The sequence below is a fragment of the Ursus maritimus genome, unplaced genomic scaffold (genome assembly GCF_017311325.1).
Source record: "Ursus maritimus isolate PB19 unplaced genomic scaffold, ASM1731132v1 scaffold_30, whole genome shotgun sequence".
Taxonomy (NCBI): domain Eukaryota; kingdom Metazoa; phylum Chordata; class Mammalia; order Carnivora; family Ursidae; genus Ursus; species Ursus maritimus.
Window position 1 is genome coordinate 1,147,892 of NW_024425564.1, and position 12,892 is coordinate 1,160,783.

General features: G+C 54.9%; 1 protein-coding gene across 1 annotated transcript in view; it reads left to right on the top strand.

Moving 5' to 3' along the window:
* MDGA1 (MAM domain containing glycosylphosphatidylinositol anchor 1) overlaps positions 1-4,967 on the top strand; it is a 53,952-nt gene extending 48,985 nt beyond the window's left edge. The window contains exons 15-17 of the mRNA XM_040644605.1: positions 3,328-3,458; positions 3,673-3,781; positions 4,577-4,967. Of these exons, the coding sequence (XP_040500539.1) occupies positions 3,328-3,458; positions 3,673-3,781; positions 4,577-4,668 (332 nt within the window). The 3' untranslated portion in view covers positions 4,669-4,967. The remainder of the gene's footprint in view (positions 1-3,327; positions 3,459-3,672; positions 3,782-4,576) is intronic.
* Positions 4,968-12,892: the final 7,925 nt, after the last annotated feature.

The following is a 12,892-nucleotide window of genomic DNA, read 5'->3' on the forward strand; positions in this document are numbered from 1 at the left end:
CCAGCAGGCCACGAAGGAGGCCTTGAGGAGAGGGCGAAGACAGTTAAGAGGGTGCCTGTATTGAGCGCCTATCAGGCGCCCCATGATGTCCTGGGAGCTCCGCATCTGTAGCCTCATTATCTCTCACAAGCACCAGGTGCGGGAGGTGTTACCAGGTAAATCAGAGAGGTTCCGCGTTTTCCCCGAGATCACACAGCAGCCCAAGTTGTCTGACTCCGCCGCGCCCTAAACACAGGGTTGGGAGGCTACCGCTTTGCAAGCAGTGAGAGTCCTGCTTCCTTCCTAAGTGTGGGGTGCATTTGCCCTTCTGGGAAGTCATGTTAATCAAGGCACTCATCATTCAGCCATCACTTCCCAAGCTCCTGCTCCGTGCCAGGCAGCCGGTGCCGCGATGAACAGGGCAAGCAGTTCCCCATCCTCCTGGCTCCTACGGTCGAGTGGGAGAGACAGACATCAAACCGCAGATTCTACCAGATAAGACCGAGTGGCCGTGGTGACATGTGTCCACGGCAGGACAGGGGCCAAGACAGCTAGTAACAGGGACCGACGCTGGGGGTGGGCTAGGGAGGGTGCTGCTGAGGAAGTGACAATTTTTAAAAATTTTTTATGTATTCGTTTGTTTCCTTCTTTACGGGACAGGTCACGTATTTTGCACGGGTCAAAAGGTACAAAGGGCGCATAAGGAGAGTCCCCCTCCCATCCCAGTCCTCCTGCTACCTAGAGCCCTTCCCCAAAGGCAATCCCTGCGCTAGATTTGGGGACAGGTTTCCAGGATCACTTTATGCATATGGAAGCCAGAGGCAGATTTGAATATGACCCAGGGAGACCCTGTAAGCATCAGATCTGGACAGGAAGGCTTTCCAGCAGGGATGCTGTGGAGGGGCCCCCTGTCCCACATCACGTTACTCCCCTGCTCTGGCCCCTTCATCACCATCTCCTCTAGGCCTCCAGTATCTGATGTGGCCCCTGCCTCCTTCTGTGCCCTCATTTTCTGCCGCTTTCCCCTTGGTTCCCAGGCAGCTCACCAGCACACTGGTCTCCTTGCTTTTCTTGAAATACCTGAGGCGGTTTCCTGACAAAGAGGACTTTGCTCATGATGTTCCCTGGCCTGGAACATTCTTCCCCTCCCCTCATGCAGGTCTCCTCAGAGAGAACCCCACCTGACAGCCCCACCTCAATACCTCTTTATTCCTTTCCTTGCATTATTAGCTTTATAATGCTTATCACCAATAGAAGGTAAGCTCCAGGAGGGCAGGGGTCTTTGCCTTATTCCCTGACGTATCTCTCGTGTCTAGAACAGGGCCTGGCACATAGTAGGGCTCAATTAGTTGAATGGATGAATGATAGGGAGGCCTAAGGTTGATGAACTCCAAAGTAACTTCTAACCATGAGGTTCTCTGAAAGTCCCTTTTCCGTTGTGAGGACCATCGTGAACAGTTAGGGCTTCTTTCAGCGTTTAATTATGGAGAACCAATAGCAGTCTGCTGCAGACCTTCCCTCAAAGAATCAAATGGGGAGGAGGAGATGTGAAGCCCACTATTACACCACGGAGCAGAGGGCGGCCTGGGCCTGGAGGGCTACAGTGGAAGGACTCAGGGTTCACAGGAAGCACAGAGGACTCCCAGCTTAAGCCTAGGAAGACTTCTTGGGGGAGATGACATTTCAGAGAGGCTTTGAATCACAGGAAGGATTTGTCCAGGGCAATGTGGTAGGGGACAGAGTCTCTAGCAATGGGAAAAGCCTGAGCAAAAGCCTAGAGGCTGGAAAGCTGGAGTCCGTCTGTCCAGGCTCCGGCATGGAGTTCACTCTGGCTTTGCAGGTGGCAAGGCAGGTAGGGAAGAAAGTAGTGAGCAGGCCCACCCTTAAGGGAGCTTGCAGGTCTTGGGCCCTGGGTGACCCCTGTGAAAGGCTGTCAGGAAGCCCCCGAGCAAGGGAGATCCTAGAGCTGATGCGGGACTCAGGGAAGGGGGCAGAAATGCAATTCTTGTTTAAACAGTGAAAAGGAGGGGGTCCCCCATTAGTGGCCTTGGGACAGGGTAGTGGAGGAGGCAGAAAGGATGTGGGAATTGAGGAGGATAGGAACGGGGGGTGGGGAGGAGAGCTCCAAGAGGGGGAAGAGAGAAGGGTCTCTTCGGGGCTGGTGAGGAGCCTGAAAGGTACTGAGGCTTGGGCCCGTTCAAGCCTGTGTGGCACCTCCCAGTGCCCTGGGAGCTGGCTGCGGCCCTCTGATGAGCCCATCTGCTGGCGAGGGTGCCCACCCAGGCCTAACTCTGCTGCTGGTGAAGGGGGTGTTTCTTGTGGTCCTGTTTCCTCCTCTTCCCTCCCCTCCTAGCCCACCTGGCAGCTCTGGGCACCAGCTGTCCCCAGACCTCGTGTCTTTCTGGCCAACTCCTTTCATCTCAGGCAGGTAACATTTGGTGCCTCCCTCCCACCGGGGGTCTGTCTATCTGGTGTCACAGATGGTGTGGCTTTGTCTCTGGGTAGTGCCATGGAAATGCCAGCCACCGGGCGCTAAGATTGATTTCCCTTCCCTCTGAGCCAGGTCCTTCACATCACTGGGGGCTCGAGGTGGGCTTGAAGAGCCAGGAAGAGGCACGATATTGCCTGGGTACTCTTTGCCAAGCCACGATCCCCTCTTTTCCAGGGCCCCCAGCACCTCCAGAATTCCAGGCCCCTGTGGCCGTGGGCACGTAAGCTCAGCGCCCACAGGCAAATGCCCTCAGAGGTTCACATCCACTGTTCTTACCGTGGCTACGTAGCGCAAATACCAACATGGCTCTTTAAAGCAGCTCCCTCTCTTTTTCTTAGCTTTGTTGCAAGTGTCAGTATTAGAGAAATCGTGAGTTTGAAGGACTCGCTTTATTCATTTCTCAAAACGTACATTGACGTATCAACATTTTTAAAGTCCATTCCGCTGCCTGCAGAAAAACCATCCCAGGCCAGGGGTATGCGCTGTGTGCTTTGGGAACCGTGCTCTGGGCTCAGTCATAGGCCCCACTCCCTGGGACAACTCGGCTGTTTGGAGGAAGAAGGATGGTGTGTGTGTGTGTGTGTGTGTGCATGTGCGCGCACGTTGGGGGGAATTAGCTCATTAGAAAGGAAAGGAAGGAATGAAAGAAAATTTGCAAGGCGTCCTGATGAATTGAAGCCCCGCTGCTGTCCTCTCTGTCCCTGTCGAGCACACCCCTGCCCCCAGATAACGGGACTGTGAACCAGTCTGGGCTGGTGCTGTGGGCAGTGGCGGGGGAGCAGAGTCTGGGGGATGTGGAGGGTAAGGGCGCCCTTGTCCACACCCTCACTGCCCCGCTCTCTTCATCCCCACCACAGGCTCCCTCAACCTCCTGGTGCGGTCCCGGAACAAAGGGCCCCTGGACACACACGCCTGGTCCCTCAGTGGCAATAAGGGCAACGTGTGGCAGCAGGCACATGTGCCCATCAACCCCAGCGGGCCCTTCCAGGTGAGTCCAGTGGGTGCAGGGGCTCCTCACAGGCTCTCCCAGCCCTCAGGCGGCGCTCTGGCCAGGGAGCACTTTGGAAGACTCAGGGCTCCCTCCTGGGAGCTGGGGAGAAACTCAGGTGGGGGTATGGGGGCTTCCAAGTGGACTGAGTGGAAGGGGTTGGGGCCTCTCTCCAGCAGAACCCCCTAATCCCTGTTCTCTGACCCCACCCCAGATTATTTTTGAGGGGGTTCGAGGCTCTGGCTACCTGGGGGATATTGCCATAGATGACGTCACACTGAAGAAGGGAGAGTGTCCCCGGAAGCAGATGGATCCCAATAAAGGTGCAAGATGGGGGGGAGGGAGGGAGGGAGGAGAGGAATCTGGGGGGGCTGTGTGGGTAGGCGCCTGTCTGTGTCAGGGGGTTCAGAGTGACTGGGTAATGTCTGTGTCAGGGGAAGGAGTCTGTGTCTGGGGGTTCAGAGTGACAGGGTGATGGGATGCATGTGTCAGTGACTACGTGAACAGGTGCTGGGGTGTGTGGGCCCCACCATGGGCCCCACCCTGGCTCAGGTTATGGGGCATTTGTAGGGCAATGAGAAGACTAAACTGTGACCTCCCATGAGCTTACTGAGTTATCACAGTACCAAAATGCCTCCCCTGCCTAAGTCTGGGTATGTCTGGCGGGGGGGGGGGGGGGGGGGGGGGGGGGGGGATGTCCAGATGTGAACGTGTGCCGCACTCCCCAGGGCCAGGTGTTTGCAGTCGTACCAGCTGGAATTCACTGAGTGATTACCATGAACCAGACAGGGTGCAAAACTGCACATGCACGATCTCATGTCGTGAGGACAACAGCTCCCTGGGGCGGCACTGACTGTTAGACTCATTTTATAGACAAGGAAACTGAGGCCCACGGAGGTCAGGTGAACTGCTCCGTGTGTGAGTGATCTGCAGACCCTGGCAGGCTCAGTTAACTCCCACACCACCCAACCTCACACCTGTGCTTCCGAGTGTGTCTGTGTGCAGTAAGGGCAGCGTCCCCCTTTAGGTCCCCCAGAGAGAGGGGGCACCTTGCTCGTCCCTGGCCCTGCTGAGCTGACCGGAGCCCTGGCCTGTGTCCCTTGTCTCTCCTGTCGCAGTGGTGGTGATGCCGGGCAGTGGAGCCCCCCGCCAGCCCCACCCACAGCTCTGGGGGCCCGTGGCCGTCTTCCTCTTGGCATTGCAGAGATGATGAGAGCTGCGTGGCCCCCCCAACCCCGCCCCCGGCACACCAAAGTGTCCGCATCGTACCAAAGACTGACCCCCGCCAGCCGGGGTGCCCAGGGGCAGGGCCGGCCCGCCGGGGAGGGGGCCTGCATTGGCTGCGAGGACGAGCAGAGAACAAGGACAGAGGCCCGGCGCTGAGGCCCTGGAGACGGTCGTTTGACACACGCACACACTCACACACGCACACACTCACACACTCAAACACACACAGAGATATATTAAAGCACAAGTTTCTATCCGACCTGCCAGCACCTTCTTTTCTGCGGAGACAAGGGACTTGCCGAAATGGCGTCCGCCACCCCAGGGACCTCGGCGCCACGCGAGCCTTGTCCTGGCTGCACCTGTGGTGTGTTTCTGACCTTCCCTCGTTCCTAACTCAGCCCAGTGGCTTTACCAGAAGGGAGCCTGAAGGGGAGCCGACTCGGGAGCCCCACTCTTGGCTGGACTCTGGGACTGCCTGGGATGGGGGAGGCTGGGGTCAGGGGAGGCCAGGGGGTGCTGTGTGAGCTCTGCGAATGTCCCTCTGCAGGCATTGGCGAGGGAGGCGAGGCACCCGCTGCATGCCCTCTGTTTTCAGGGCAAGGGCTGGAAGGTGGAGGCCCCAGGTCACCTTGATCCCTTGGCCTGTTCTTGGACGTCATAGCCTCCCCACACTGTACCCCTTTGAAGGGACCCAGCACAGGGTCTTGGGCCTGGGCAGTCTGAAGACTGACGCCTTCCCTCCTGCCCCATCTAACCCCACCCCACCCGCAAGGAACTGGATTCCTGAGAGCACAGTCTCCACCCTAGTCAGCAGCCTAACCTCAGCACCCCCCTACATCTTGAAGGAGCGGCACTGGGTGGGGTGGAGGGTGGTGGTGGCCAGCCATTTTCTGGGGTGAGATTGATTTTGAGAGGAGCAGAGGAGAAGGCCTGTTTTTGCAAGTTCGTGCCCCCATGGCATTTGGGAGTAGAGTGGAGCCTTCATTTCTTCTATACTTGGCATGAAGGAGTGCCCTGGATAGGAGGGTATGTGTAAAGGGGGTGCCCTGGCTCCCCCTCCACTGCAAAGCACTGTCTCGTTGGCTGATCCCTTCCCTGCCCCGGGTCGGCGAAGGAGGAGTTTGCAGAGCTGTGGCAGGGAGCGGGGCAGTGGCTGGCCTCCGTGTCGCCTGCAAGCTGAGCTCATGCCCGGAACTGTGAAATGGCTCCCTGTCCCCGGGTTCTGGGTTGGGAGCCTAGGTGGGCATGGTGGAATCTAGCCCTCTCCTTCTCAACATCACCCCGCCCTGCATGGGAGAGAGGAGGCCCAGCCCCTTCTAGGGTGAGTCTTCATGCATGTGTGCATGTGGCCGTGTGTGTGTGTGTGTGTGTGTGTGTGTTGTGTGTGTAACGTTGTGGGTACATCTCTGGGCGCAGTGTGTTCAAATGTGAGTCTGCATGTACACATATCTGTCTGTGAGGCCGGGTCTAACCCCCGTCTCAGTGTGTGCCTGTGGATGTCGGCACACGTGCCCCCCCCACCCCATCACGAGTGACACGAATGTGTGTGGGGTGCCACTTGCAACCCTGTTCTGTAGCCTCAAGCTGCCGGCCACCGCCTGAATGTCTACCTTTCATCCCCTACGGATGACAAAGAGCTTACAGATGACCCCATTGAAACGCAAGCACCTGTGGTGGGCTGCATTACAGGGCTTTGCCTGGAGCATTGGGAGGGGACAGCTGCCAAGAAGGGCGAGCAGGGCGGCGCCAAGAGGCAGGCGGGGAACCGGCACAAAGGCTGCGCATCTCACGGCTCCGCCAGGCCTGTGCTATCATCACCACCGACAGCTGGTGGGTGGCGGGGCCGGGCCTGGAGTAGGGCCTTTGGATCCCTGACCAGCCTGGCTGCCTTGTCGGCCCCGCCAAGGCCTCTCTCCAAAATGAGTGGCTCCAGGTTCCCAGAACACACTTCCATCACGTCTGCTGAGTATTGTTCCTTAATTGTCCCATCTGTGCAGGGTCTGTGGCCCCCAACTAGACTGTGAGCTCCTCCTCTGCGCCTTCCAACCTTCTCCCCTAGCCCATCCCAACCTCATGCCCAGCACAAGTGGGCCTGTTAGGGAAATCACAGCAGGCTTTGCCCAGTGGAATGGATTCTAGAAATCCATGGTTCCCAGCCCTCACTGCAGACTAGAACCACCAGAGGGTCTTTTAGAAAGCACGGACGCTTGGGTCCTACCCCAGAGGTTCTGATTTAATTGGACTGCTGTGCAGCTTGGCGTCAGAAATGTTTAAAAGCTCCTCGAAGAACCCAGGAATGTGAGCCACTGGCCTATCAGCTGCCAGGGGCTTGCTCTGCGCCCTTGCTGGGGGTGGGTATGGAGATCGGGAGAGGAATGGCACCGGGCACCTCCTCCTTGGGGCACCGAGGTCCTTGGTCCTCGTGTGTGGATGAGCCAGGTTGGTGCCTGTGTGTGTGTGTGTGTGTGTGTGTGTGTGTGTACAGGCAGGTCTGCAGGGAGTATGGGTGTCCGTGCGTACTAGCACTAACAGTGTGTCATGGGAGTGCCTAGGGTGTGCCGGTCTGTGTGGGGGAGGATGGGGGCTGCAAGGAAGGGGTGTATTTTTGCATCCCAGTGTTCATGTGTCTGCGTCTGCCTGTGAGGCAGCACCTCTGTGTCAGTGTCACCTGTGCCATGGCTATGAGTGTCTGTGTGCTGGTAGGTGGCCCCTAAAGACCCCCAGCCCAGGGGAGAGCAGGCTGGCTGGATCCAGCGCCTATCCCCCATGGCAGTCTCGCCCTCTGGGTCAGGGTGGCTGAGGCATTTTGTGGCCTTAAAACAGGGAGTCCAGGGTCAGCTCTCAAGGTGTTGGGGTTTGTTCACCCCAGTTGCCCCCCGATTGATGTCTCGAGGAGACCGCTGGGGCCAGGTGCTGTATACGTAGAAGGGAGGGAGTCTCAGCTGGGCTGCGCTGCCCCTGGGACCACAGGCAGCCACCCAGGGTGCCCAGCTAAGCCTACAGACCGCGCCCCCACCTCCCGGGATGCTTCTCCCACCTTGCATTCTCGGGGATACCCTGCCGCCTCTTTCCCGTTCATTCTCCTTCCTCCCTGTGTTTAGTGGAAGCCCCTGGCTCAGGCTCTCACTGCTGGAAAGGGCCTCAGAGGTCCAAACCCCTCCTTGTGTAAATGAGAAAGGTGCGGGGGGGCGGATTGGCCCAAGGTCACACAGCCCGTTGGAGTGGAGCCAGCCTTGGAAGCCAGGTGCTACAACCCCAGGGCGGTCACACCTCTGGCCACTGCCTCCTGTCTGGCAGCAGCACGGAGCTTGGTCAAGCTGTCCTGTCTCTGGGCGCTAGTACAGATGTTGCAGATGTTCCTGGGCACCTGCTCTAGGAGTGGTACTGTCTCCCTGTCCCAAATTCTGGCCCCTCATCCCAGGCCACCGCTCCTCCCACCCTAGACTGGGCCTGGGTGCCACATGGACTCTGCCTCCCGCTGCCCACACTGGCTTTAGCTACTGCCCAGGCTCCCAGATAGAGGGGACTGTTTCACCTCTCTGGCCCTCTGTCTTTACGTGAGCCTGGGCTTGCATTGAAGGTCGGTGTGTCTTGGCATCTTGTCCTGTAGGCTTCCCCCTAAGGACCAAGAGGGCTAGGGTGAGAGGGTACAAAGTCTTGTGTTTTCCTCTTCCTGGACTCAGAGGGCTGGGCAGTACTTCCAAGGTCAGTCCCCAGGAAGAGGGTGGATGGACCTGCTCTGGAGGGTTCCTGTGGGGTTCTGGGCTCTGGGGAGCCCTCCCCACTTCCAAAGATGAGATAGCACAACCCTCTCTGTTGAATCAGTGCTGAGTGTGAGAGTGTGTCTGTGAGGGTGAAGGTGTGAGGGTAAAGGTATGCGTGTGTGTGGGGATGTGAATATGTTTGTGTGTGAGGTGTGTGTGTGTGTGTAAGGACATGTATGTGTGTATATGTGTGAGGGTGTGTGCAGGGTCAGAAGGACCACTCCTTCCTAGGGAGCCCTTGACCCTGAGAGCTGGAAGGGACCTTAGAGACCATCTAACCCAGTGCCCCCACGGTACAGGTGAGAAAGCTGAGGTCAGAGACATGGCACTGGCCCACCATCTCCCCTCCCTCATGTCACCTGCATTCATTTCCCAGGGGCCCCACTTGGAGTGCCCTTCCTCCTGGTACCTCCCCACCCCCTCCCAGCCACCCCCATAATCACCATCTCAGCTCAACTCTGCTGGCCCCTCTGTCCCGGTGGTCTCTAAGCATCCTTCCTGACGCAGGTGGCCAGCTCACCAAGGCCTTTATCCCCAACCCAGGAGAAGGGGCAGGGAAAGAGGGGACTGCTCCAGCCCTGAGGCCTCCCAGACTTGAGAGAAAAGCCAACCCCTCCATGCCCAGGCCCACCCCACCACCAAGGTAAAAGCACAACAGGAGACCCTCATTCACGGGTGAAAGGTATTGGGGTTGTTTTAGTCACACGACCCCATCCTCACCCCTTTGCCTTGCTCTCTGTCTCCACCCCAGCTTCTGTTCCCACTTTGTCCCTCTTTCACCCCTAAACCTCCCAAATGTAACCTCTAGTTGCGGACGCGGTTGTTTCAATCAATAAAGCTGCAGTGTTCTAGTGCTCCGGGTCCGGCTGTGTGTGTGGGTGGCAGGTGGGCCAGGAGGGGGCACGGGTGAGCGGCTAGGGGGTCTTTTCAGACCTCTAGGGAAAGCCCTTCTCTTTGGCACCTGCTATCACGGGTCCTGCTCTGCCCCCCCGGACAGTGGGGACTTGCATCTGGTCTCCAACCCAATGAACCCAGTGTCCTCATTTATTTGTTCCTTCAAGAAATACTAGCCAAATACCACCTTTCGTGGAAGCTCCTGCTTTAGTTGGGGAGATGGATACTAAGCTCATAATTATACCAGGAAACACATCATTATGAATACAATTAGGGCTATAATAAGAGGTTTTTATTTGGGTTAGAGATTCAGGGACAACTTCTCTGAAGAAGAAGCATTTAGGATGAAAGACCTCAACGTGAGACAGGAATCCATCAAAATCCTAGAGGAGAACATAGGCAGTAATCTCTTCGACATCGGCCACAGCAATGTCTTTCAAGACACGTCTCCAAAGGCAAGGGAAACAAAAGCAAAAATGAACTTTGGGACTTTGTCAAGATAAAAAGCTTCTGCACAGCAAAGGAAGCAGTCAACAAAACTAAGAGGCAACCCACGGACTGGGAGAAGATATTTGCAAATGACATTCCAGATAAAGGGTTGGTATCCAGGATCTATAAAGAACTTCTCAAACTCAACATCCAAAAAACAAATAAGTCAAAAAATGGGCAGATGACATGAACAGACGCTTCTCCAAAGAAGACATACAAATGGCCAACAGACACATGAAAAAAAGTTCAACAAATTAGCCATCAGGGAAATTCAAATCAAAACCACATTGAGATAGCACCTTATACCAGTTAGAATGGCAAAAATTAACAAGGCAGAAAACAAATGTGGGCGAGGATGTGGAGAAAGGGGAACCCTCTTACACTGTTGGTGGGAATGCAAGCTGGTACAGCCACTCCGGACAACAGTATGGAGGTTCCTCAAAAAGTTAAAAATAGAGAGCTACCCTACAACCCAGCAATTGCGCTATTAGGTATTTACCCCAAAGATACAGATGTAGTGAAAAGAAGGGGCACCTGTACCCCAATGTTCATAGCAGCAATGTCCACAATAGCCAGACTGTGGAAGGAGCTGAAATGCTCTTCAACAGATGAATGGATAAAGAGGATGTGGTTCATATATACAATGGACTATTACTCAGCCATCAGAAAGGATGAATACCCATCATTTGCGTCGACATGGATGGAACTGGAGGGGATTATGCTAAGTGAAATAAGTCAAGCAGAGAAAGGCAATTATCATATGATTTCACTCATATGTGGAACATAAGGAATAGCATGGAGGAACGTAGGGGAAGGAAGGGAAAACTGAAGGGGGAAATCAGAGAGGGAGACAAACTATGACAGACTATGGACTCTGGGAAACAAACTGAAGGTTTCAGAGGGGAGGGGGTGGGGGGTGGGGGAGCTGGGTGATGGGTATTAAGGTGGGCACGTGTTGTGATGAACACTGGGTGTTATACGCAACTACTGAATCGTTGAAAGAAGAGGCATTTAGGGAAGACCTAAAGAATGATTTGGGTTAACCTACCAGGGCAGAGGGAGTCTTCCAAGCAGAGGAAACAGAACATACAAAGGCCCAGAGGGATGAAAAACCATGGAAGGCTCAAGGAAGGGGGGGAAGGACGAAGAAGGAGGAATACAGTTGGTCAACCACTATACCAACTTGGCCTTTCCCTTCTCAGCTCCCTAACACCCCATCCCCCCCCACTCCCCTACTCCCCTCACAGGCTCTGGGTTCCCATAAAGCCCACTATGCACTCCAACTGGGGCTGCCTACATCATTCACCACCAATGAGCTGCCCTCGTGTCCCCAAATGATTTTGTACCAACATTTTCCTTTTTCCCAGATCCTCCCAGAATCCTAGAACTTCAGAGCTACAAGGTCCTTAAAGGTCACTTATTTCAACCATCTACTACTGTTTTCCTTAGGAGAAACAGCTTGCCAAGATCATGGGGGCTGGCAGTAATGAGGAAAATTCACTCTCCTGTGCACTTTTGTGCAGTGACCCCAAACCAAGGGCATGGGTGTCATGATACGAACTAGGGTGAGATCAAACAAATGACAGGAAGAGTCTCACATTACTTGGTTACAATGACTCAGGTAGGTAGAGCTGATAGTTTCATTTCCATGCTCCCGATGGATAAACTGAGGCTCCGAAAGGTGAAAAGACTAGGGGTTCCCTACCCCAACTTAATCCGCTCACACCTTGGGTAACTTTTTGCTGCCACACTTGGGATTCTTCTTCCAAGAGCTAAGGACCATCACTTCTTAAGGTTGGCTCATTGTGTACAAGGAAGAGAGACCCACTCAAGCTCACTCGCTCAAGTACGGGAACATTATTGCAAGGATATACATAGTGAGGAGGACAGCCACTCTCAGAAACCCAAACAGGATGTGTAAGGATGGGATTCTTGAACCAGATGGCATTCTAGATTTAAGGCAGCTCTAGGAGTATATGGCCCCTCCCCTGTAACAATGGCCACAAATCCTTTGTTATCCTACCTGTAGCGGGGAAGTCTAATTCCCTTCTCCCTGATCTGGATAGTCTTAGTGACTTATTGGCCAGTAGTATATGACATTCTGAGTTGGAGATGCCTTGAAGCTTCAGCTAAGGCCCCTTGGGACTTTCTTTCTGGGAGCCCTGAACTACTGTGTAGGATGTCCAACTCCCCTGAGACCGCCATGCTGGAGAGGCCATGTGAAGGGCTCCAGTGGACTGTCCCAGATGCGTTCAGACTTCCAACCAGTCCCCCCTCCCCGCAAAGCACCAAATACGGGAATAGAGCTGCCTTGGACCGTCCAGATCAGCCCATTCACTGGCTGAATACCTTTGCCAAATGCCACATGGATCAGAAGAATCGCCCAGCCAAGCTTTGCCCAAATTCCTTATTCACAAAATCAAGGGATATAATAAAATAATCATTATTTAAAGCCCCTGAGGTTGGGGATAGCTTGCTACAACAGCAATAGATAAGCACCCTGGAGTGATTCAACCACTTTCCCTTTTTTAGGTCTCTCTTTGCCCACACGGTTCCTCTCCTGACTTAGCGGTGTCTGCTCCTTTCCTGGCTCCAACTCTCCCTCACGACCTTCCAATGGCAGCTCCTATTCACTCCCGTTCAGTGACTCAGCCTCTCTAGAGAAAGGGCTGATTGGACTGGCCTGCCATTTTGTGCCTAATCATACACGCATCATTGGGCAATCTGTTGACTGGCCACCCTTGGGTCAGGTATCACTCTGATCCAATCAGCTGGGTAGCAAGAAGGGGTCATGCATATAAAACATGGCTGCCTGTGGCCTGCTGCTTCTAGAAAGGCTGTGAGTGGGCCCACTTTGGAGGGGCAGTAGCTGGGAGGCACCATACATGCACCTCCTTTGTTCTCCCCCTCTTTCATCCCTCCTCTAATGACCATCTGTTAGCAGAGGCACAGTTGTGCAGTGTGTACACCATGAAAGTGACCCCATCCAAAGGCAAGTCCCAGTGTAAGATATACAGATAGGTCAGGTAACTTATAGGAACAGTGTCTCATATTAAACTT